Raw genomic sequence first — 26,969 nt, 5'->3', positions numbered from 1 at the left:
TGTTGTTTACATACTTATTATCTTTCTTCCTACCACTCAGAAAAGGTATGGTATCTGGCACAGAGACTGTGTCTTGTTAACCAACATACATAACAGTACCTAAAAAACATTCCTGACACATGGCAGGCACTCATAAACACATGTTGTCTAATTAGTTAATAGCATACTCAGGGTTGTCTTCCAATGTTAACACAATGTGGGGCCCAGCTATGTAATTTATCTTTCTTTTAAGACTTAATGTAGATATTTGAAGAACTCAAAGAATTTGTATTATATTACTTAATACCAAGTTCAAGTAATTCTCTCTGAGTGGACAAGGTCATGCTGGGTTTGCCTGTATTTGACTTACATATCAGGATTATGTCAGGTTCATGAGCTAAACTCTAGACTTTAATAAAGCATGAAAAATACAGCTAGTTTAAGAAGCAGGCAAAATTTATCAACTAGTATCTCAGAACATACCTATGGTGATGTTACCCGTCTCACTTTGTATTATTATATTACCTAAAAGAGAAAAAGAAAAAAAGAATTTTATTAGGGACAATCTAGAAAAAATTATGTTATATGGAATCCTAAAACATAGTGAAAAATCTACAATGCTATTTGATAACACTGTTATTTTTGTTGGCAATTTTCCTTAATATTGCAGATCCAGATTTAGTTATAGTTCTGAAATATCTAGCTTTAAGCATCTATGCAAATCTTTTGCCCCCACTCTCAACCCTTAAGCTTTTATAGAATAACTATAAAACAAACCACCACACTTCCTGACAACATGGAGAAAAATTATATTTCTAAAGCCTATAAATAAAAGATTACTCAAATGTGTTCACTACAAATTTTCATCCTAAACAAGTAACACTAAAATATCATATGGAAATAATAATTTTATTTATCAGGCCAGTTGCCACATCTGTTTATGAGATTAAAGTAGTTTTGAGGCCAAAACTTGAAGTGGTTTGGGATAGGAATAATGAATACACGGAGGCATAACTAACAAAAAAAGCTTCAAAGCCTTCTTTCTTTCAATGAAAATACATTTTCCAGGACAAGTGTAGGATACTACAACCATTCCTAGCCACTTTCCTCTAATACCAAAAATAGCAGGATTTTTCTTCAAAGGTGTGTACATATAAGTACTTCTGGAGTCAGAAGCTCAATTCCCTTAAGATGCAAGCAATAATATTACCTCTTCTGATATAATTCCAAAACTACATGAAAAAATAAATAATTTTGTCTCAGAATTAATTTAAAGTATTTCATTGCTTATGTTTTGTTAATACTAACACTTGTTGATATCTGGGGAAAAAACCAAAAAGGGCACTTGTTTCATGTACCTGACTGCAAAAATCTTTCCATATTTCCAACATTCTATCATACTTCATGTGAGTATATGAACAGGGCTACCTTTGTTTAGGAATAAAAACATGATTTGTATGCATAAGTTCATAAAATATTTAAGACTCAGTAAGTTATAAGGCTGTGAAGATCTTGTTAAATGTGTTAAGTAAATATTACTTCATTGGTGTGTATACTCTCTTCCAATATTCAGACCTAATAAATATAGATTCATCATCACAGCAAAAGTGGGCAAAGATCATACTTTTAAGATGACTTCTAATCCCTGCCTCTGATATTCATGCTCTTGTATAATCACCAAGATTATACATGTAGGCTGGAACTTACTGATTTGCTTTTTAAAAAAGAGAATAGGGAAAAAGTGATGGGATGTCACTTCCAAGTTTAGGTAACAAGAAGATTCTGGCTTCTGTTTTTCTAGTCCTCTCTCAATCTTATTGAAGCCAGGTATCATGTTGTCTCTGCCCTATGGAAGAAGTCCACTTGGCAAGGAAATCAAAGGGTCCCCTAACCAATAGGATCTGAACTGAATCCTGCCAACAACCACATGAACAAGCACGGAAGCAGATTCTCCCCTGGTTGAACATTCAAATGAGCTCAGAGCCCTAGCTGATGACTTGATTACAAACTTGTGAGAGATCTTGAGGTAAAGGACCCAGCTAAGTCCCATCAAAATTCCTGACCCACCCAATAAGACATGTTTGTTGTTTTCAATAGCTATATATTGGGGTTATTTGCTACAGAAGTAACTATCACAAATGTTGATGCCTGAAATAGGGTCCTGTCATAATAAACCTAAGCTTGGCAGTAGGCAGGGGTTAAAAGAGCATGATAGAGAAATACTAACTTGCCCTGAGCAAGTTTAGTAGAAATCTAGTATGCTTCCCTTGAGGGTTCAAAAGGAGTGAGAAAAATGGGTTTGAAAATGGAAGGAGTATTCTTGCTAAGCAGTGTAGAAACTTAGCAACACTTGTCATCTTTGGTAATGTGGAAAGTACAGAATGTGCCTAATTAACTGAATGCTCTAGCTAAGAATATTTCTAAGCAAAGTCAAGTGTTGGAAGTGCTGTCTATTTATTTTTCCTTGCTGCATACAGGAAAATGCAAGAGAGAAACTAAAACTAAACCAAAAAGGACCTGGACTTCAAAACAATTTAGCCTCTCAAGATGGCAATAGATACTAAAGTTAATAATGACTTGAAGTTGGAAGTTGGAATGGCTTCCAAACAAAATGTGAATCCAGGCTATTGCTAGAACATGGCCTAAAAATGAAGTGAAGGGTGATTGTAAAATTTTTTGCTAAGACCCCAGAAAGATCAATGATGGTATCTCATACCCCTGATATTTAAAATTTTAAGTATTAATGAAGAACTATGATGTAGTTTTATAGTCAACTTATCTAGTAAGTCCACTCACCCATTCACGAGGAAATGGAGCTTTATTGTCCTAAACTAGTCATCAATGAATCAGTAAGAATGTACTATTTTTTTAATGGAAATATGGTCTTTCTCAAAAATCCAATCATTAGGAGTTTTGATGATAGTAATAGGGTCTTAAGAAAATGATTCTTAGAACTAGAAAACAAAAGTTTATAAAGAATGAAGACTGATTCATATCATAGTGGAATCTATAGAGTTTCATACAATATCTCTCTTGAATACAGTTCTATTCAATAAAGACACAGTGGAACAAAAAAAAAAATAAGGAATGGGCTAGGGTTGTGACTTAGTGGTAGAGTGCTTGCTTAGCACGTGTGAAGCACTGGGTTTGATCCTCAATACCATATAAAGTATAAATAAACAAGATAAAATTATTATGTCCATCTACAACTAAAAATATATAAAAAGAAATAAGGAATATTTGTAAATACAGTTAAAAAAGAATATTCCAAAATATTTCGTAAATACTAAATAAAGCAGTAAATAAATAAATAAATACATTTGCAAATCATACCAAATATTTAGAAAGTCTTTACCCTAAATAAATATTCCAAAGTCATCAGAATACACAAAATGAACTCTTGTCTCAAATATTTTGTGAGATGAGAATATTTAGAATTATATAAATAAAAAATTGGTATTATTGGCAAAATTTCCTATATTTTAGTCACACCTATTTCACCTCCAATCACAGGATATAATAAATCACCTGAGAGAAATAAAACCTTCTTTCCAATAAAGAAGATACTACATTATCTGTAATAGCTATGTATGCTTACACTACCCTCAAGTTATACAACTTTTCCACAAATCCTAGTATTTGAGAAAATATGCATTTTTTTTCTTACCTTGCAACCCTTAATTCTAGCATGATGGTGGTGGGGGGCGATAAGGAACAATCAATTTAAAAATAATGACAATGGTGTATTTTTTTTCAATTAAAAAAATATGATCATGGTTAAAGCAGCACATATGCTCTTAACAATCCAAACAGAGCAATCAATATCTTTAAAGGTTAAAATCTTTTGGGGGTTGGGAGGACAGGGAGTGGGGAGACTTAAGGAAGCTTTACTATCTGCAAGCCACAATGCTAAATGCCAAGAATGTGAGGACAAATAAAACATAATCCTTGATCTTGAGGAATTTATAATTAGGCAAAAATTTACAGGTCAATGAAAAGCCAGAGATAAGGTGAGGATGCTTCAGCTGGGATTACTAAAAGATTACTTACTGAGATTTTTTTTAAAAAGCTTGGAAAGCATTTTGGGCAGAATATAAAAACAGCATGACCATGATCACTATGATAGAAGGCTCTGATCAAGTATAAAACATCTTAAGAATGGTACAAGAAAAAGTGAGACTAATTCTGGAAGGTAAGGCATAGGGTCAGAAAAGGGAAGTCAGCAATCACTGAAGACAGTAGGAAAGGGTTTGAGTAAGAGAATGACATGTTTAATGTGTATTTCTAGTGAACTTCTGTAGCTACACTGAGGAGAATGGATTTGAAGAAGGTAAGATTGGAGGCAAAATTACTGCTAGATTCAAAGCAAGAGACTAGAAGAATGTGAGACAGAATTCCGAGTAGAAATCAGAAGAAAAAGCATGGGAGAGATTGAAGAAATATTTAGGTGAGTCATAAAACCTGCCTAAAAATTAGTGATTGATTAGATACAGGAGGTGAGAGAGAGGAATTTAGGATGACACAAATTTATAGCATAGGGATTTAGGTGCATGGTGATATCAAAACCCGCATATGGAAATAAAGAAGGAGGACACTTTATGGATGAGGTTGGGAGGCAGGAAAGGGAAGAAAAGAGAAATTGAGAATGTTGAGTTTGAGATGCCGGTGAAGATCCAAAGGGCTATGTCCATCAGACAGATGGCTGTTTAAGTTGAAAGGGCTAGAAATAAAGATTTGAATCTTCAATATGCAAGCACAGTTAAGACTCAAAAATGCATCTGATGGCAAATGTTAAGAAAAAACAATGGACACATATGAAATCCTAGAGAATACCACATCAAAGAGGTAGAAAGAAAAAGAATGTGTAGACATTTGCAAAAGAGCAATTTACCTATAAGGTAAGACAGACGTGCCTATGCCCATTAAGTTTTGTGTGCTTCTCTCCTTCCTTCCTTCGAATCCAGCTACATTACATATCTCACTCAGCCTCTGCAGTTAGATAAAGTCATTTGAAAACATTCTTTCTAAAGGCATATGGGCAGAAGAAATGTATGCACTTGTAGGCCTGGTTCCTGAAACTTCCTGCATGATTCTACTATGCACTCTCTTCATGGAAGCCTTGGCAGCCACAAACTAAAATGGAAACATCCCCTGTAGGGAAGGACCTGAGTCTCTGAGTGTCTCAAAGGGGCTGAGCTGAGGACAAATACTGATGGCAAATCAACATCCAACTGTGCTGAGAGATTAGAGGGAGCCCAGTAATGAGGAAAATGCTGACGAGAAATACATTTTATGCTTTCCTCCTCTCATGGAAGCCTTAGAAGTCATACAATTAAGATAATAGGATTTTTTTTTTTTTAATGGAAGGAGTCTAGTTCCTGAATGCCACCATGGAACGCAGATTGAACACTAAGGAGCAATCACATTTTCAAATGTCATAAGGTAATAATAAATGGTCCTAAATCTCAAGGAGATTACAACATAGAACACAATGGAAGCAGTACCAGTGCTACTATCTGTCTGCCTTGAGGAAGCCCTTGAAGTGATGATGGAATTTTTAGTGCAATCAAAAAGTTCACCATGGCCATGTGCCCACATTTGTTTGAATACTATTTAAGAACATCTCCTTAGAAAGTCAAGAAGCTACATCTAATCTTTGCTATTTTACTAATTAATTTATAGCAAATGGTAAATAATTAGACATTTCTAAGTTTGTTTTTCTCATATGTAAACAGCCAACTGTCCATTAAATGAGCAAGGCTGGCTGACAGCACTCATTACATGTTTGCTTTCAAACAACCACCCATCCACCTACTGGCACAAGGGCTCCAAAATCATCTACCAAATAAGATCTACCAAGATGATAGTTATTGCATCATATTTGTATAAAAATGGCTTTTGAAAAATCTATATGTTGGAGTTTTTCAGCTCAACCTGGAAAAAAATCAGTTTAAACTGTCCTTAGTAAAAGCAGCCAACAAAACTATATCCTGGGGGATGGGGTTGTGGCTCAGTGGTGGAGCGCTTGCCTAGCACATGTGAGGCACTGGGTTCAATCCTTAGCACCACATAAGAATAAATAAACAAAATAAAAATATTGTGTCAATTTATAACGAAAAATATTTTTTAAAAATAATAAATCCTGAACAGGCAGGTCTTTAAATGCATATAATTCTCAGTTTGTTTTCTGCTTATCAAGATGTTTAGAAGTAGCAATATATTCTATAAAAACAAGTTTTAAGATTCCATGCCAGCTTATTTAAATATAGCCAATTTCTTTGCCTAATTTGTGTTCTTTAACCACCAGCAATTAGAACAAAGAACTCACTGAAATATATATTCAGAGTTCCAGCTTGAGAAGATCCTTGGAAGACATCCCCCATCCCCAACCAAAACCCAGGAGCTGGAACACAGGGATTTACTTTCACCAGCCATGCCTCTAAATCTTCTCACCTACCAAGTCAAGGGACTAAAAACCTTGCATGCTCCTCTGTATGCATCCCACCCCTGAATTCCAAACTTAAACAGTATTTTCATAGAATCCCTCGGATAAGAATGAAAAGTGAGGTGACATGGAAGAGAGAGCAATAAATTTAGACTTGTCTGAAGGATGATTTAAAAAATAATTGAGGCCTAGGGTATGACTAAGAAATGACTTGTATATACGGAAAAAATAAAAAACAGAGTGAAGACCAAGGACTAGATGGGGAAAGCAAGGATGAACAACATGGAAGCTTTTCTAAGATTGCAATTGGATCACATTTTTCCTTCCCTTACTCCTGCTCACTTCTACACTAGTATTACAAAAGAGCTATGAGAAACAGTTAAATGATTGCTTTTCATTGAGGCAGGGTGACAATGGATGGCAATTGGAGATAAGGTGGGAGGTAGTATCCCAATGGGGACAGTAGTAACTGAGAAAACAAAAAAGGACATTCAGTCCTTCCACTAGACACTGAGTTCTTTGAGGACTCAGATACCATCTCTTGCTCTATTTTCCATCCCTGGTGCTAGGAAATTCAGCACACAGTAGATGGTCAATAAATGTGCTGAATGAAGAAACAGATTTAACTATAGCAGAGGCTGTGATTGATTATGCAGAGCCCCCTTCACACCAGAAGGCTTATTTTCCTAGCTGTTGGGAGTATTGTAGGCAGATATCCCTTGCTGTCAGTCCTCTCTGGGAACTGCCTCAGCCAAAAAGAGCCATCTTGGCCCAAGATCATACCCCTTCCCGGGGCAGCTAGTATCTAATGACTGGGGATGTAGAAGTCCAGTTCCCCTCATTCCAACTTCAGACAACTCTAAGGGACCACCCCAGCGTCAGAGCTCCCTCTTAGGGTTGTTGAAACTGTGTTATAGTCCAACTTCTCTCATGGAAACTGGGGTCCCTTCCTTTACAGGTATTGGTTTCAAGAGCTCTCCCTAGTAAATGTGCTATACTCTAATTCCCATCTCAGAGTGCTTTCAAGGAACCCCAAAGTGAAACAACAGTCCAAAAGAAGACCTAGATTTAAACCACAATATGGAAATGTATTTGACTTAATAGTAAAGATCAGTAAATATTAAAAGGCTTTACAAAAGCCAAAGAATGATCTCTTATCTCTAAAAATGTTTACATATCAGCTATGTTGTGATCAACAGACCTCAAAAGACTGCCTCAAAAAAGTATACCTGTTTTATTATCATGTACTCAGTGATAAACCACCCCAATTTCAGTTTTCATCCATCTTAAAGCAAGAAATCACATATCAATGCATTTAATGTAAACGTGGTATAAAGCAGTGCTGAGAATAGTTTTTCCTTTGGATGTTAAACAACATCTGATTTGATAAGGAATTGTTTTTCACTAAAAGCTACTCAGTATATTAGGTGCAGTGTTTTAATTATAATTAACAAATAAATGTAATGCTTATATAAGTTATTTTAAAAATATGAAGCTACAAATTGCCAGAACTACCTAATGTGCAACTGAATAAAGAGTAAATGAGTAAGTAAACAAAACCATTTGTTTTATCTGACTAAGGCTCCACTTGTGCTCAAGCTATTTTGGGCTAAAATAATATTTTAACCTTGCAAGAATGGTTGAGGCTTAGTCATTAAATTAGGCTCAAGGCTCAAGAATTATTCCAAGTATATAAATACTCTTCTTTTAGTTTTATTTTCTAAAACTGAAAATACTACTTATCTGTTTGCCTCACAGCATGACTAGCCCTAACCATGGTTTCTATTACCACCTAATAACTTATACTCATTAAAATCTGAGGAGTTATCCAGCGTATATAGCTACCAATATTCAGTTTTAGTACAGAAGTGAAATTAGTAGACCATATATAGAAAAGGTTCAAGCCTACTCTAGATAGGGCAAAGGGTTGGAACGAGAAGGGAGGGGGCATGGGAGTAGGAAGATGGTGGAATGACATGGACATCATTACCCTAAGTACATGTATGAAGACATAAATGGTGTGACTCTACTTTGTGTGCAACCAGAGATATGAAAAATTGTGCTCTATATGTGTAATATGAACTTTAATACATTCTATTGTCATATATAACAGAATAAAAAAAAAGGTTCAAGTCTAAACTTCCTGGAATACGGCCCAAAAGGCATTTAGCAGATATGTATATATTGTACTCGGAGATAAATGATTCTTTATTAAATATTTTAGTCACAGATGAACACAATATCTTTTTTTTTATTATTTTTATGTCGTGCTAAGGATCGAACCCAGTGCCTCACATATGCTACCCCTGAGTCACAACCCCAGCCCCAGATAAATGATTCTTAATTCTACCTGTATATATTTTGGAAAACACATCTGGATTTAAATCTTCTGCTCTGTGGAAATTTAAGGCAGGCTGAGTGACACTGAACACTATCATATCCTTTGCCATATTACTTCACCATTACATTCTATCATTTTCTTTCAATAATACAAATGTTGACTAAATAATAGTGCTTGTCTGTAGAGATATGTTTTAGAAATTGAGAGAGGATACTCAAAGAAAACTGGAAATGGGGGGATGCTGAGAGGACTTGATATCAGTAAAAATGCCCATAAAGCATTTAACCAAAATCAGTATCTCTGGGTTCCTATAATTAGATTCTACCCAAATGTTTCATGAACTTTTAGCTTTCCAATTATAACTAAAAGGAATCACTCAAAACCCATCTTTATTTAATACTGCTTATATTTCATCTGCATACATATCTTTGTTACTCATTTTCTGTTATAAGGCTATTCATTAAAAATCAGAGTAGCTTCATATATAACAGCATAATCTTCAATTTCTTGTCAAAATAACATTAAGCTAGGTTATGAGTCATTGTATTTTTAAGAGATGGCTAGTCTGCAATTAATTAGAAGGCCAGTTTCCTAACCTTCTTGAACTACAGACCCTCATCTCTTAAAATTTAAGCTATGTGTAAAGTCTAATATATGGTAGATCTTTGTCAGCTTACCATGAACACTTCCTAATGCAATATCCCCAGCAGCAGAAGACAGAAATGATGATTCTGTATAAAGATACTTGGCTTTCAGCAAACCATCTTCAGTAGATATATTAACAGAACTTCCCTGCAGTTTATCTATGGTCACAGTCTATTAAGAGAAAGACTCATCAGTTTATCATAAAACAAAAACTGGAAAAAACTAAAATGATACATATGAAATTAGTAGGCAACTACATAAAAAGTTACTACCTACTTCACAATAACTTAATTCTGATTTTTTAAATCTAATTACAAGATTGAAACATGCACTCTATGTAGAATGTGGAATAGACCCACTATATATCCCTCCACTTATATAGATCTTTCATTTTTCTTTTAATTATGTTTTATATTTTCTATGTAAAGTTCTTCTTTTGTTATACTTAGTCCTATTACAGTTTTAAAATGTTTTTGTTAGTGCATTATAGTCATATATAATATTGGGATTCATTTTGACAATCACACATGCATAGAATAAATTTTCTCCACTCAATTTCCCAGTACTTCCTCTTTCTTTTTCTTCCACTCTCCCTCTGTTCCGTTTCCTCTATATCTTTGGGTATTCCCTCTATTTATCGTTTTTAAAAAATTGTGTTTTATAGCTATCCATAAAGGTGAAATTCACTGTAGTACCTTCATACATGTATATAGCATAATTTGGTCAATTTCATTCCACAGTTCCTTCATTTAAGTGTTACTATACAAGGTACATTTTAATATTTCATTTTATCTTAATAGACTTTTGTATTTGACCTTAATCCAGCAACCACAATAAACTCACTAATTCTAGTAATTTATCTGTATTAAGAAAAAAAACTTGGGCTGAGGTCATAGTTCAGTGGTACAGTGCTTGCCTAGCACATGTGAGGCACTGGGTTCAATTCTCAGCACCACATATAAAAAAATAAAATAAAGGCCATTGACAACTAAAACATATTTTTAAAAAACTTCTAGATGCATAATTAGGTTATCTACAAGTAATAGCTTCATTTCCAATCCTTATATTAATACTTTTCCCCCTGCTTTTTCACTCTTTTTCTTGCCTTACCACCTGGCTCTGGTCTCCACTTCTACAGCTAAAAGATGTAAGCAGCCACCTTTATCTTATTCTTGTTCTCAGAGTAAAAGCTTATAGCATTTCAACATTGAGCACATTTGTTATGGATGTCTCTTAGATATTTTTATCAAATCATAAACAGAGTCTGAATTTTAGCATATACTATAATCATATTTAAGCATGATTCTATAAAGTTATCACGATTTCTCTCCTTTAGTGTGTTAATGTAGTGAATACACTAATATTTCTACAACTTTTCCACTTTACATTTCCAGTGTACAACATGGGAGAAATTATATATTTGTCCTTAAATTTCCCTATCAAAATTCAGTATGTATTTGTGTCTCAAATATCGCTTACAACGTAAAATGAAGCTATCTAGTTAAGGATTCCAAATCATCTTTATGTATTTTAAACAAATGTAAGTGTTAATGTAAAACTGTTGACATAAAAACTGAATCACCAGGAAGTTTCTCAGTTTTGTCCAGGGACAACTTCAAGCCATACACTGGGGTGTTGAAAGAAATAGCATCACTGTTTTCCATACGTAGGCATTAGTGCCATCAATCCTAAATGAGTCCTTCAAAATTAAGACTTTAAAATGTTATCTAACAAAAATGGAGTTTCGAGAAATTTTACTGTAAATTGTGCTGTCCTAAATTTAATTGTTCTAGTTAGTATCTGATACAGTGCATTATATATGGCCCTCTGGGAAAATAAGAAGAAAAGTAAAAGTGCAAAAAGAGAAAGAAAAGTATGTAGAGGTCTTATGGGAGATAAATTAGAATTACTTTCTCTTCTGGATTTAAAGTATATAACTTTCTTTTCTAAAGGGCAGTTATTAAGTATACAATATAGCCCTACTTGCTTCTTAACTACTACAGTTTCTTTTTATTTAATTATGGATTGAGAGGAATTTTTCTTTAAATCTAATTTCAATAAGTCTGTCAAAGATAGATAGATATTTTACCTATAACCAAATTTGTGAGAATACAAATTTTTGACTTCCTTGGTCTTATAGTAAAGGTATAAAACTCCTGAAAAATATTATCCTTTAAAGGCTCTTCATGAAAGGTACTTTATGCTCAAATGCTCTATTTGAAAAATTGCTTTATGAATAAAATTCTCCAATTATTTCCATAAAGCAGGCAAAAAGTCTGGCTTTTTATAGATAATGAGGCCATTTTAGAAAACACCAAAAGATAAATATTGAAAAGAAATTTGAAACTTAATTAAATTTGCAAAGGAACACTTATGATTTAGACTCTCTCAACAACCAAATAAAGCTTTCAAGACTTCTTGAAAGTATCTGGAAAATGCCAAAGATTTATATTGTTCAGTAGACACTAAATATTATACTTTCTAGGAAGCTAGAAAAAATATTCTGCCCTATGAAATCAAGTGAAACCATAACAACTCCCCTTACAATATTAACAAGGCATTCCACAAAATTGCAAAGAAATTCAAAATTCTCAGAGGGCCATATATAATGCACTATATCAGACACTAACTAGAACAATTAAATTTAGGACAGCACAATTTACAGTAAAATATTGAGGCTCTGACTTACAGTCATGAAATGTTAATGGAAAGAAGTGTCACAAATAGGTTTTCTACACTGTTGAGTTTGCTTTTTATTGAAAATACCTATTTAAAAACAGAATCAACAGCAGATCCAAAAACCAATGCCTTCCTGACAAAGGTATTGTTATAAATTAATTTTCTTTTCTATATAAGAAGGAAATTTTTTCCTAAGTTTAGATAGTATACATATATACTATATAGTTATTACAAATAAATTATAAGGAAGTACTGTGGCTTTGTAGCTCAGACTAAGAAAGAAAGGAAACTGACAACTATGTCATCAACTCACCCAATAGTCAGCTGAAATTGATTTTTATATTCTCGGTTGTTATAAAACTAAATTTAGGACACTAAAATAAATGATATAATTTTAACATGGCAATGTAATGATGCTACTGTTTATAAGGCTCATTTAACTTTCACAATCTTATTGAGTATGAAAAGCAAATACTACCATCCTTATTTTCTGAATAATAAAATGGAGGCTCAGAGAAATAAAGTGATAGATCTAGGACTGGTCAAGTAATCGTTCTTGCAATTCCTTCATCTTTATCACTAACATGGCAAGCATTATGTTAGAGTTAGCTATGTGTTAGACATTAAGTACTCTACCTGGATTAGCTCAATCCTCATAACAACCCACTGAATTAAATCCATTAGAAACTTGTCTAAGGATACAGAGGCTGGACCAGGATTCAAATATTTGGTTCTCAATTTTGTGCTCTTAACCAATTCCCTATGCTGCCTTTCAAATTTCCAAGACACATATGTATGAAAGTTGTATATTAAAAGTTAATGAATTTCTTATTTACTTTATATGTTCTTTTTAAAAAACTGCAGGCTTAGGAATATGCTTTATAAATTAACACTATATATAATAAAAATAGAAGAAAATCTAGACTGAATCTTTGGGTCTACAAAAGTCAATCAGGCAGGAAGCAAAATAGTGTAATAGGAAGTAGGAATAAATAAATATTCAATAAACCATGAAAGTTGGAGCAAATAACTAACTAATGAATGGCCAAATTATTCAAAATAGCAAATAAATGAGAGCTGATTTAAACATTGATACTTTTATTTGAATATAAATACGTAATATTCTGGTAGCTCAAATATCATTTCAAGTAACATTAGCCATCAATTAAAGGAATGAACTTGAAGGAGCTGCAAAGTTGTCCAATTTCCCTCTTTCATATCTAAACCACAGAAATCTGACTAAATGCCATCTAAAAAGGGCTGTCATCAAGGGCCACAATGTCTTTCAGAACTTTCCTAGTTTAATTTAAAAGGCAGTTGGGTACACTCAAATATTTGGATTTAAACAGGCTCCCACAAGTCATAAGAGAAAGGTGATTGAAAATAACAACAGAAAGAGTCCCATACTCCACTTTGTTTAATTACACCAGCAACACTTACCCTACGAGATATGCTCACAATTACTCCCCTCCAACTATGGAAGAATAAAGCTGGCTATGAAATTTAGCAAATTTATAACAAAAAATCATTGCAAATTGTAAAAGTCAGAAACAAGAGGAGACCAAGGTTGTTTTTTTTTTTTTTTTAAATCTCATCATTAGCCCAATGTTTTATTTATTTATTTATTTTTAAATGTTTTATTCTAATTTGTTATATATGACAATAGAATGCATTACAATTCCTATTACACATATATAACACAATTTTTCATATCTCTGGTTGTATACAAAGTATATTCACAACATTTGTGTCTTCATACATGTGCTTTGGGTAATGATGTCCATCTCATTCCACAATCTTTTTTATACCCCTTGCCCACTCCCTTCCTCTCCCTCCCCTTTGTCCTATCTAGAGTTCCTCTAATATTCCCGTGCTCCCCCTCCCAACCCCACTATGAATCAGCCTCCTTATCTCAGAGAAAACATTCAGCTATTTATTTATTTTTATGTGGTGCTGAGGATCAAACCCAGTGCCTCACATGTGCTAAGCAAGATCCACCACTAAGCCACAATCCCAGCCCAAGACCAAGGGTTTTCAAAAAAATTTAAAACATTGCTAGTCATATTTTTAAAAGGTGACAACTTATACTTCCAAAATTAGACCTGAGCTCTTAATACTAAATCACAGGAAACAATAAGAAAATTAATTTAAAATACAATCTTCCTACAAAAAAAAAAAAAAAAACTTTTGGAAGGCAGTAAAGCTATCTAATGATGCCACCTTGTGGAAAATAATGAAGAAAATTGAGTTTCAAACCTTGTCCTTCAGTTGGTCTAATGGCAAAGTAAACAGGTCTTGGAAAGTACCACACACAAGCAAACAAGAAAAACCCAATCCAGATACTAATAGTATGAAATATTTTAATCAATGATAATCAATTAAAAATCTCTTCAGAATTAAAGTGTAAGTATTTAAGTTTTTACTGATTACAAATAATGAATTAAATAACTGTCAAAAGTATTAAATCACAAACTAAATTTTAAATTGCACAATATTTAATCACCTCAATTCCAAACTTGAATTTGAAACAAAATGTATTAAAAACGCAATATCACAGCACAAATCCTACAGAAGCTACCCATTTTGTGAGCTCACTGGAAGCAATATTGCAATTGTGAAAAAAAGAAAATTTCAATCTTACACTTTTATTTGATGCATGAATATCTATATTTCCATAAACTGTTCCCAGAGAGATCACTCTGCCTCCTTTTGTTTTAACATGTAGTTTTTGACCCTGAAAGATAAATATAAAAATACACATACAGAAAAAGAATGTTTGACTTACACTAATGAAACATTTCTTTTTTATTAATAATAAAGAAGCAAAAGAATCAAGAAATGAAATAGAAATTCATTGTTTGGAATCATAATATCAACTGGAAGAAAATGTTAGCTGCTGTTAAAGAGATTAAACACCTGTACTCATAGGGAAAAAGAAGAGATGTGAATATTCCAGTAGCCTCACTGAAGAAGGGTTTGGGAGTTGAAGATCACTGTGACCAGAAAGCAAAACACCACTGAAGAAGATGACCACATTAATCATTGTTAATATTCATCATTATTATTAATAGTTATCACTTACTTGGCAGTTTTTCAGTACTCCAAACAAGTTTACTTATTTTATATGAACTTTATCATTTGATCCTCACAATAAGAGAGATGGGTATTTTTCCCATTCTATAGGGGAAGAAAATCAAAACTCAGAAAGCATGAGACAAGAATGGTGGTACACACCTCAGCTACTGGGGAGGCTGAGGCAGAAGGATTGCAAGTTTAAGGCCAGCCTGGGCAACTCAACCAGTCCCTGTCCCAAAATAAGGCCTGGGGGTGTAGCTCAGGAGGAGAGCACTTTCCTAGCATGTGTAAGGCTCTGAATGTACAAGGCTCTGTGTTTGATCCCCAGTGCTGGGAAACAAACAAACATAAACTTTATCAGGGTGACAAAATCTAACTTAAATTAGAATCCAGCTCTATATGATTCCAAAGCCCATACTCTGGAGAAGGGCAGATTACACCTATGGTAACAGGCTATTGTTAAACCTTACAGAATAACACACAGCAGAAACTGAAACCGAGTGAAAAATGCCTCCAAGCACAAATAAAACAGTCACAAGCCAGTTCTCTCTTTCTCTCTCTCTCTCTCTCTCTCATGCACATGCACACAAAAATTGTGTGTACTTTGATTCACACTTGGCAACTGTGGCAAACACTACCATTAGTCTACCCAAATCTCCCCTGCCCCCCAAGTAAAAACAGTGTTGCTGGACCCATGATAAGACCATTTTTCAGCTCCCCTTTCCTCTTAGGTGTTGCTAAGTTTTTGCCAACAGAATATAAGCAGAAAAGCTATGTGTCATTTCTAGGCCGGTGTTTTTAGAAGAATAGGTGTGCCTTCTCTGTCCTCATCCTCTTCCAACAGATGAGTGCAGTTTACAAGCCTCAGAGAGAGATGGCGGAGCCAGAAGATAATAGAATCATTGAATGGAAGAGAGCCCCCCCACCTCAGCACACTTGGGCACAAGTGAGAAATTAAAATTGTACCTGAGCTAATAGATGTTCGGTCTATTTTTTAGCGTAATTTACTTTCCCTGAACTACTACATGCCTTCAGTTCTGCTATAATTATAAAGAGAGAAAAAATAGGTAAATAGCAGAAGCTGTCAAGGCTGAAAAAAAACAACAAAAGCAAAATCACCATTATGACCAGCCACTGCAGAAAAATGTCTAAACGGTAAGGACTCAAAATTTCAAAACAACCATGGAGCTTCTGGGGGGAAATAGTTCAACTTCAGGTAAAAGAGCCTAGAAATCAATTTTTAAAATATTGAGTGAAAAGAGCAGAATGAATCATTCTCCAAAGTATTTGTATCATAGATAGTATGGTTAACTTTATGCCCAAAGAGACATGAGTCTAAAATCAAATTAAATATAATATATGCATCATCAGGCAAAATGGATTTTCAAAAAGGAAACAACTGTTGAGATTCCATGGATTTCAAGAGTTTGTGAAATTTATGAAATCATAAGAAAAATTTCATATACATGTGTATTTTTTTCTAAGAGGACAATCATGAGATTTTCTAAGAGGTCAAAGGGGCTCAAAAACACTGAGCTACTGTTAAAATTTAAAGCTCATCTAATTACCCCAAAATGTGAAAAATTTTAAAGATAAATAAAACCAGGTAGTGAAAATAGACAAATAGATATTTAAATCAGAAATTATTTAGAAAACAAAATTATTACACTCTTTTTTAAGCAAATGTGTGGCATTCAATGAGTTAAGGGTCAGTTGCCTAAAAATTTATTTACCTAATCTCTAAGGATGCTGAATAAATATGGTATTGCCATATGTTTTTTGACAGGGTAGAAAAAGCATGAGTTTAAAGATCAGGAAGATTCAAGATCAAATTTTTTAGCTGTATAAACTCAAGTGAGTTCCTTAGTCTTTTAATGCCTCCTAGTTTCTTGAGAAAATAGAGATGCTTCAAGGATCAAACAGAGGTTTAGTTGGAACATAATAAGGACTCATTAGCAGTAATTATTATTGCTATAAATTTTATTAAACAGAACTCTACAGAAGACCTTAAATTGGGGCTTGGGATATAATTCAGTTGGTAGAGTGCTTGCCTCACATGCACAAGGCCCTGGGTTCAATCCCTAGCACCACACATACACAAAAAAGACCTTAAAATAAGTGAAAGAAATTTATATTAAAAGGTGGCCACTAATTAAGGTAATAATATTGTACCATATTAAAAACTTAAACCAGATATTTTACCAAAGTGTTCTGCTTTGTGAATTTAAGTCAGTTAAATCCTAAGATCTCAAGAATAATTACCTTAACCCTTAGTACACCAGAGCACCCAAAGGCCCAGTTTTAGTTTTAGAGTTTCTTTTTTCAGTCATTTTATTTATAAGAATTGATATTTCATGATTTTTATTCTTTCTTAGAAGTCTTTCAAAAAACAAACAGAAAATTTACTTATTTTTTAAAAATAGAATTAAACTCACTCTATCTTGAAATTACTGTAATAATCCAATGAACTCTATAAATCTAAAATATGTTTAGGATAACAGTGTTCTTATTTTTAATATGTCTTGTAAAATTTCATTCTCCTGGGAATTATTTAATTATTATTCATTGATTATTCCCAACTATGCTAGAGAGAGACAGACAGACAGACAAACTAAAAGAATAGGAAATCAAAAGAATGATGGAATGTTTTTCAACTGGAGGTGATTTTCTCTCCCTGGGGACATTTGGGAACATATAGAGATGTTTTCTTTATCATAACCAAAGAGTATTCTTCTGACATTTAGAAGGTAGAGACCAGAGGTGGTGCTAAACAACCTACTCTGCGCAGGGCATACCCCCACAAAGAAAAAAATTATTTGACACAAAATGTCCCTAGTGACAAGGTGGAGAAACCAACTTTTTTAATACACAAAATGGCAAAAAGAAAAGCTGAGAAAGATCTTTCAAATTTACTAGATGAAAAAAATAATGACAGCAAAAATAAAGATAGCAGCATTCTAGATTCTAATTTCCATCATGAAATTGGAAATCCCAAACTCTGAGTCTTCAGAGTACGGTATTCTACCTTAGTTCTCCAAAACTTAAGTATCAATGAGTGAACAATATATTTCTAAGGACAAAAGGAACTGTGGTATTCTCAGCCAGTTAATCCATTCAAGATGAGGATTTCATTGTGCAATCTTTTTATGTCAAGATATTCTTAATCCTGTATTTTATTTTTTGGTACCAGGGATTGAACCCAGGGGTGCTTAACCAGTGAGCCATCTCTCCAGCCCCTTTTTAAAAATTTTATTTAGAGACAGAGTCTTGCTGAGTTGCTTAGGGCCTCAATAAGTTGCTATGGCTGGCTTTGAACTTGTGATCCTCTTGCCTCAGCCTCATGCGCTGCTGGGACTATAGGCATGCACCACAACATCTGGCAGATATTCTTAATTCTTTATGTTTGTACAACTAAATTTATTTAAAATAGTTCATATGCAAATAAAGATGGATAAAAAACTGATGTGAAAATAAAAATTCATCAACTTAATCACCCTAAAAATTGTTTTAGATCTAAAAAGGAAAAAGTTTTATAATTGTAAAGCAAAGATGACTGAGTTCACTTCAATAAAATTACCTTCAATCAAAGTTTGCAAAGGTATTGCATTTTGATTATGCAAGTGCTAGAATATAACATTACTAGGAATAATGACAAGTTACGTATCAGAGATTTATTGCAAATCATTTACAGTTAAGATTGATCTAATTTTAAGAAAATAAAATATAAAAATGTTAATTATAAAACAAGATGAATCATCTGTTTTGCATACATAGTTATTAGTCTCTAAGTAAAACAGCTACCTGGTACATTAAAAACATGATTAAAGTAACCTAATATTTCAAGCACATTTCTAGTGCATAAAAAGGCTATTCCTTACTTTTTAATAAACAGAAGAAAACAACTGTGAAGACTAAATAACTTCATAAAGATCTCAGAATACTAAGAATATATACTCTTGAGTTTCACTGTATGCTTTGAAATGAGATCTCAAAGAAATATGAGGTAAAACCTTCAAAGCTGCTACAACATCTGTACTTTCAAAAGAGAACAGCTGTCAAGGCATAATGTTTGCAAAGAATTTCTGACTGATGAATAAATTATAATATTCTGAAAAAAAGAATCATCTCTTTAGTTTGATACTAGAGTTCACAGTTCAAGGTTTATTTGTTTTTTAACTGAAACAGAACTAGGAAAATGCTTATACCTTAACAGACTGTAAGATGCTGGTTCCCTGTTCAGTTTCAATTTTGCAATTATCACACTGAATATTTTGGACTTTTACACAGCCAGACCCTGATGACTTGATATTCAAATCTAGAAGTTAAAAAAAGAAGAAGAAGAAGAAGAAAACAAGTTAGTCTTAGTGGTTCCAAAGCATTTTAGCACTCCCTAGAAATTCAGCGTCTCAATTATGTCCAGAATATTACAAAATCCTGGGACAGAATCTTTTTAACAGTCTCTCTCTAAAGGTGGTAACAGGATCAAATGTAATGACCTTTCTGCCAGTATTTAGAAATAATTTCTTCTGTTGGCCTCTATCATCTAAAAAGAGGAAGTAACACAGATGGGAATTAAAGGAGGCAAGTGACTGCAGTTCTTGTAGTTACTCATGTTTCATATGGAAGATCACAGAAGCCTCTTAGCCCTGAGAAATACCCCCAATATACATATGAATGAATAATACAGTGAGTTAATGAGTCAATATCATAAGTCAGTTAAGTCAGTCAGCCTAGTCTCTCTTATATTCAGGAAGATTTAAAGATTCTTCTCTAACCATCTCCCCCAAATTACAGGAGCAGCATGAATTAGTACATAAGATTATGATTTAGGTTTCAAATCCTAACTTGAACCTTTCAAGCCTTAAAAACTGAGAATATTGCCATGAAGATACATCACAAAGTACTTGAAATATTTTTTTAAAATGAGAATCACTTTGAAAAATTTAATTAAACAGTATTAAAACTATAAGATTGTGGATAAATAAGAGTGTTATATGAAGAAAGTTTAGAAAATAAGGAATCACAGGTACCATCTTTGTCAATTTAAGGCATAACCTTAGGTATCTCTGTATAAAAATAAAATAATTAAGAACACTGATGTTTAATACTTAATTTACATAAATATTGATGATTTTCCTTAATGTAGACTGTAGAAGTAAACACTATGTTCCTCCAAACACAAACTATTGGGGGCTAATGCCACAATTTCAATAGTTACAGCACCAAAACAGTTTCAGAGCAATCTCTGTAAAGGCTTAAAATAACACCAATATTTTGGCTGAGATTAAGTGAGAATATATAAAAAGATAATTTTATGCCACATAAACATGGATGCAAATATAACTATAAAATTTATTTCCCAGTAATGTTACAACATATACCTGGATCTGAGGCAGCACAGGTTAATATGTAGTGAAGAGGAAGATTCTAAAGATAATATTATAGTTTGGATTTAAAATGTCCCCCAAAGACTTATGTATTAAAGAATTGGCTCCCAGCTTGTGGTAACTGGTAGGTAGTGAAAAACTAGGAGTAGTACCTAGATGAAGGAAGAAGGTCACTGGGGGTGTGCCTGTGAAGGGTTTATCTTGTCCCCACCCTTTTCTTTCTGTGTGTACTTCCTGGCCATGATGAGGTGAGCAGCTTGGTTTCCACCATGCCTTTCCCTGCCATAATGTTCTGCCTCACCACAAGGCCACAGCAATGGGGCCAACTGACCATGGACTGAAATCTCTGAAACCATTACCAAAGTAAATCTTTCCTCCTTTCTTTCTTTCAGTTATTTTGTTACAGTGACAGAAAGATGACTGACACAGATACACTGCATTTGATAGGTAGGTGGAGAAATTAAAGCTAGACAGTGATAGTAGTGCTGCTTTCATCCATTCACTGAAATAGGTAATAGACAAAGTAAAGGAACAGTATGAAGAAAACCAAGTTATAGAGATTTGAGGGAACTGGGGAATAGATATGAAAACAGTAACTTAAAAGCAGAGCTCTGACACTACAAAGAGTCAGCAACAAATAATGAAATTTGGAATCATCAACAAAGGTAGTATCTATTTTCATCTGTGCTGCCATAAATTTTGCTTAGCTGTACTTAAACACTCAGTCTTATTTGTACTATGGGTAAATCTCCCCCAGCACCTTCCAGATATTTTTAGAGGGTCTCTTAGTCATCTAGGCTGGTTAAAATAAATTCAGAAGCAAAGTGGATGGGTGGATTCTGGTCAATTCAAATTCCAACTCTACCACTTTATATCTAAGAGAAAGAAGACATTTCTTAAATACACCCCAACCCCCCAACCAGAATGTAAGTTTCTCAAATCCATGAAATGTTTCTTATGATTTATGTTTCACAATAAATATTTACTTTATGATACTCCCTTTATTCCAATTTCCTCATCTGGAATGGTGACAATAACATCATCTACTTTACAGAGAGGATTAGAAAAGATTATTTTAGAAATGATGATTGTTATTATTATGATCACCATCAATATCATCCTTCAATCTCTGGAAGAAAGAGAGCCTGTGGAGCCCTTCCTGGTGTCTTGATTTAAGAAATAACACAACCCAAACACCTAGGAAATATATGATGCAGGCATTATTTCTGAAGTTTCTCAGGCAATCTTACTATGTGTTTTTCTTTAAAGCTTGCTACTCCTGGAGAACTTTGGCCAAAAAGAACCAGAGACATCAGTAAGAAGCTAGGTGCCTCTCTGAAACCAGATACTTGCTCCAGGTTAGGTATGGAACAGCCCATAGATAAGATGTTGTGTGGGGACCGCAAGGAGAGAAGGAAAAGCAAGGGGAAAGATAGATGGGTTGCCATACCATTGAATGGATTATCAATAAACCTCAACCCCCAAAAAGTAAAACAGTTTGTTAATGACAATGTGACAAACGAAAACATATGGGTCTCCACAAATATTATTTGGGATTATTCCAAAACATGTTTGCATTCTATTTATTTATTTATTACTTCATTAGGAACCTAATTCTTAAATACTTCTCAGAACTCAGTAGTGCAGAAGAAAAGGGGCCAACTGTAAATTAGGTTAGAAAGTCAAGTTCAAAGAGGCAAATGCACGTTCGCCTAACTTGGTCTAATTTAAGAAGGTCACTGTGTTTGTGCTCTGGGGCCCAAACTTCACTTGCCAAACTTCAGGGGTGCGTTCACCTCCACCGACGCCTGGGGGTCCACGGTGTCAGACACGATGGCCACCTCCTGCAGGGCCTCGTCGTACTTCACCTGCAGGTCATTCAGGCCCAGTGATCCGCCCTCCACGCCGCACACCGCGACCAGCAGGCGGTTGCCATCGGGGTAAGTGAGGGGGTCCAGGGGCCTCACAGACAGGTGGCAAGGGAGCCGCACCCGCAGCCGACCAAATGGGCTAACCAGCAGCGTCCACTCCTTCAGAGTCCGGCGCGCTGGGCCAGGCAGAGAGGCCTCTGGTTCGGATCCCAGCCGCCGCTCGCCACCAGCTGAGCAGTACGGCCTGGCCTGGCAGGCCCTTAGAGTCCAGAGCCCAGCACCGGCCCACACTCGGAGCTGACCAAGCGTGAGGCAGCCAAGTCCCCAGCCAGAGCTGGAGGCGAACATGACTCGCCCCTCTCTCGCCCTCCCTAGGAACACCTCAACCACACCCGCGGCGTCCCTTGCCAGGGCCAATCGACTTAAGCACCGAGCTGCTACTAGTCAAAAAGGAGGATTTGCTGAAGCTAGAGCGAGCCCATTCACTTAACTAGGCGATTTAAATCTCAGCGGCAGGGCAATGGTAAACCGGAATTTGAAAGCTGTAAATACAAATTTCAGAGGAGCACTCCTAGCTTACTTCCGCCCCTTTCGCGAAGGCCAACGGGATAGGTAGTTCTGAAAAAGCAAGACGTCAAGACGTTCTGGCGGTTTAAAAATTACATATCCCAGGAGGCAATGCGTGGGAGAGTAAGGGTCCTGTGCTGGAGTGTTGGCCTCTTCTGAGAAAGGCGCGCGACCTGTAAGTCAAACCCATTGGCCATTGGAGGGATGAGCGGGGGGCGGGGGGAGGGGGGTAAATCTACATGAGAATCCTGCTGGCCAATGGAAAGAGTGGGAGGGGTAAGGGTAAAGCTGCGTGGTCACCTTGGAGACCAAGGACGCGACTTCTCCTCAGGAGAGGGCGGAGCTTTGGAGTGAGATCCAGGAGGTCAAACCCCCAAAAGAAAACTAGGAGCCTAAATAAGGATCAGGACCAAGGGAAGGGGTAAGAAACTGCTCTTTCTAAAAGACGAGAATTAGGTGCAAAATAGAAGTCCCTTCTGGGTGGCTAAACCAAGCTTCGCTAAACTAGTTTGTGTGTGTGGAGGCGAGGTGGGGGGGGGGGGCGGGGTCCCCCTGGGATGGAGAATCCTGTGTCAAGAAATAGAGTAACATTGGTGCCTTTTAAGGAAACTCCTTCTTCTGTGGCGAAGAGAGTATAGGACTAGCGTTAGAGTCCTGGCTCTCCCCGATGTAAGTGACCTTACTCCAATCATTGGATATCTTTGGGGTTCAAATAAAATGCTCGCTTTTCAAATAAGGACAATGATATTTTCCTTGCCTTACTTCAGAGGATCAAATGAGATAAAGGATGGTAATAGTGCACAGTCTACAAATTGCAATGTAAGGTTCTGTATTTTTATTTTAGGGACAACATTGATTCTAACTTACCAAGACAGTTTTGAGAGATCAGAACTTATTTTGAGAACAGCATTGCTCTCTTGGATTACAAAAGATCCTCAGTTTGAGGTCTAAAATAAAATACTAAAAAGGAGAGGGTCAACCAGATTCGGGGGAAAAAGCATAAATCTAGGGGTCAGATTATTTTCCTGGTTCTGCCATTGGTTTATCTGCATCACATGGTCCTGTTTCTTCTATGTTAAGGTAAAGATGGATTGTACTAAGTGACTCTATAAGGTCTCTCTTGTTTTTCTATTTTATTATTTTATGAAGGTAAAAAAAAAAAAAGAGGGTGGGGGGTGAGAGACTTATTTCCTTTTTATCTGCCTGATCTCTCTTCTTTCTCTGCCTCTCTCCTTCTACAAATCATCCCATAAATTCCTTAGTCAAGACACCAACAAACAATAAAGTTTAATGAAACACAAGTGCTGAAAATGAATGCTTTCAAAACTTGTAGCCCTTACCCAAGTGCAATGACCAGAGTTCTTGGGAGCTATGGTGGTAGAGTGGAAAGAGAGACTGGATTAAAGTTCTCCTGAGTCCTAGTTACAGGTTCTTTGCTGGTAACACCTTTTTAAAAATTCAATGCTTTCTTAAGTTTCCCTTTTCTTCTGTCCTTAGTCCTTCCTCCCTCCATATTGTTCATTTAATGAAGACTCAAGATAGGTGCTAGCTTTTAGGTTCTGCAAAGGCCCACAGAATGAATAATTTGGTCATAATTATTCAGATTAATCTTCAAAGTATCTTTTTATGAAAACCAACAGGCAAATCCATTGATTTCAAGTTTCAAATTTTTCAAAAGAAAATTTAAAAAGGAATTGGATTAAACAAGTTGAGAATGCACTCAAATTTGCTGCAGAAGTGCTAGATATTTTTAGATGAAATATGAATCCTTAATAAGTAATTACTTATATGGTTATTTTTCCTTTTTGGAGACAAACTAAGTTAATGGAATTGGCAGTTGAGCCATAACTGTCTATGTAATGAAGTAATTTCACTATTTTGAAATAAAGTTAATAAAATAGAGAATACTTCATGATTATGTGAGGTTGAGAATTTGGAAAATTACTGATATTAAGATTTATGTAAAACAGCCTAATAAGTATGAAATCTGTCTGTATGTCAGGAGTGACTAATAAAGAATGTACTTTCCATCTGTATGACATTATAGTTTTCAAAACATGTTCACCTGCATCTTGTCACTGTATCCTCACAAAACACTCTTTATTTTGGAGGACAATTGTTATTCTTTTTGCATTATAGTTGAAGAAACAGATTGAGAAACATTAAGATTAAGCAGTTAGAAGCTCTGCCCCTCTTACCATTCTGCCAAAAAGTCCTAATTTCTGACACCTTTGAGAAAAGAAGAAAATATTCACTTCATAAATAGAGTATCAGATATAATGTTTTATTCTTGTTTGTAGTTTACTTGCAAGATATTTTTATCTCTTCAGTTTTAAACAAGCCATTTCCATGGTCATGAATGTATGCTTCTCATATGCATTAAACAAACTTTTCATTTCATCAATAAGCATGAAAAGCCTTAAAAATATGTGTATCTATGGCCAGAAATTGTGCTTTTTGGAATGTAAGCCTAGAAAAAGGAATGTTAATGAATTTTGTTTTACAGTGCTACTTAGAAAATCAAAGAGTCACATCAATTTGAACACCCCTCTAAAAGAGAGCATTACCTAAATTAGTAAACAGTTGTAATATTTTGCAACAATTTAAAAATTGTATTTTGAAATTGAGTAAATGGTATGAGAAATATTCCATAACAAAATGTTAAGTAAAAACAGTAAATACCAAATTGTATATATAGTATTATTCCAATTCTGTAATAATAATGAATTTCATATAAAATTATATTATATAGAAACAATTCCAGAAAGAGGATATACACCACTTGATAATAGTGGCTGTCTCTAAGCAATGAGATTATGAGTGATTACATTTTTTGCATGTTATCAATAGTGAACATATTTAACATAATAAGAAAAAAGTTTTCCTTTTTTCTTTTTATAATTATACATAATAGTGAGATTCATTATTACATATTTGTATGTGTACACAATAGAAAAATGTAAGTTGGTCAGTTTCATTCCCCAGCACCTCCCCATTTTCTCCCCTCCTCCCTTCCCTTGCTCCTCTTGCTCTACTCTACTGGTCTCTCTTCTGTTTTCATGAGGTTCCTCTCTTCCCCAACCTTTTTTCTCTCTGGCTTCCACATATGAGAGAAAACATACCATCCTTGACTTTCTGAGTTTGGATTATTTCACTTAACATAATGTTTTTAAGTTCCATCTATTTTCCTGCAAATGATAAATTTTATTCTTCTTTATGGCTGAATAAAACTCCACTCTGTATATAAACTACATTTTCTTTATTCATTCATCTAATGATGGACACCAAGGCAGGTTCCATAGTTTGACTATTGTGAGTTGTGCAGCTATAATCATGGATATGCCTGTATTTCTATAGTATGCTGACTTTTGCTCTTTAGAATAAATACCAAGGAGTGGTCTAGCTGTGTCATATGTTGATTACTACAATAAGGGAAAAAAATATGTTTCTCAGCATATATTGTTCCCTAAGACTGACTCAATTAAAGACTTTTTATCATCTAAATGAATTTTATTGATTTATGTTAAAAAATGGACAGCAGAGGGCATAAGAGAGTTTTCAGAAAAAAATATAAACAAAAGAAAAGATTATTTCTGTTTAAGTGAAGGAAGTCATAAGAATTAAACTTTCTGAATTATAAACTACTTTAAAGAAATCTATCTTATGATTTTCTATTATTCTAATAAAATATCAATACTCAAAAACCTGAAGTAATGGTACTGAGAAGCATTTAATGAATATATAATAGACCCTTTTGAAATCTGTATGTGAAACTATAAATAGAGACACTCTTATTTCTTCCTTTATAATCTGTATGGCTTGTATTTCAATTCTAGTGCTATCACACTGGCTAAGACTGCCACTACAATACTGAACTGTAACAGTGAAAGTAGAAATCATGGTCTCCTTTGCAATCATATGGGGGAGACATTTGGTATTTCAACAACTGTGTCCTGTAGACTTAATAGATGTCCTTTGTC

At 34.7% G+C, this 26,969-nt stretch overlaps 2 protein-coding genes across 6 annotated transcripts in view; one reads left to right on the top strand and one right to left on the bottom strand.

Moving 5' to 3' along the window:
* The window catches only part of Fam185a (family with sequence similarity 185 member A), a 49,176-nt gene extending 26,165 nt beyond the window's left edge, over positions 1-23,011 (bottom strand). The window contains exons 1-5 of one of the 2 annotated variants that reach the window (XM_058585499.1): positions 22,326-23,011; positions 19,370-19,479; positions 14,731-14,823; positions 9,443-9,581; positions 463-504 (exon numbers count right to left, since the gene is read on the bottom strand). In XM_058585499.1, coding sequence (XP_058441482.1) covers positions 463-504; positions 9,443-9,581; positions 14,731-14,823; positions 19,370-19,479; positions 22,326-22,770 — 829 coding nt within the window. In that variant the 5' untranslated portion in view covers positions 22,771-23,011. The remainder of the gene's footprint in view (positions 1-462; positions 505-9,442; positions 9,582-14,730; positions 14,824-19,369; positions 19,480-22,325) is intronic. The other variant, XM_046464104.2, reaches the window with a different exon arrangement.
* Positions 23,012-23,039: 28 nt separating this feature from the next.
* Ccdc146 (coiled-coil domain containing 146) overlaps positions 23,040-26,969 on the top strand; it is a 140,191-nt gene continuing 136,261 nt past the window's right edge. For 3 of the 4 annotated variants that reach the window (XM_046464101.2, XM_046464100.2, XM_046464097.2), the window contains exon 1: positions 23,268-23,410. The gene's annotated coding sequence lies outside the window, so the exon portion shown is untranslated. Of the gene's footprint in view, positions 23,165-23,267; positions 23,411-26,969 lie in introns of those variants that run through there. The other variant, XM_046464099.2, reaches the window with a different exon arrangement.

This window comes from Marmota monax, unplaced genomic scaffold (assembly GCF_021218885.2).
Source record: "Marmota monax isolate L192 unplaced genomic scaffold, Marmota_monax_Labrador192_F-V1.1 WCK01_AAM20220418_F8-fsc00065, whole genome shotgun sequence".
Classification (NCBI taxonomy): Eukaryota; Metazoa; Chordata; class Mammalia; order Rodentia; family Sciuridae; genus Marmota; species Marmota monax.
Note: the sequence above shows the minus strand (reverse complement) of the source record. Positions and strands in the feature narration are given on the sequence as shown.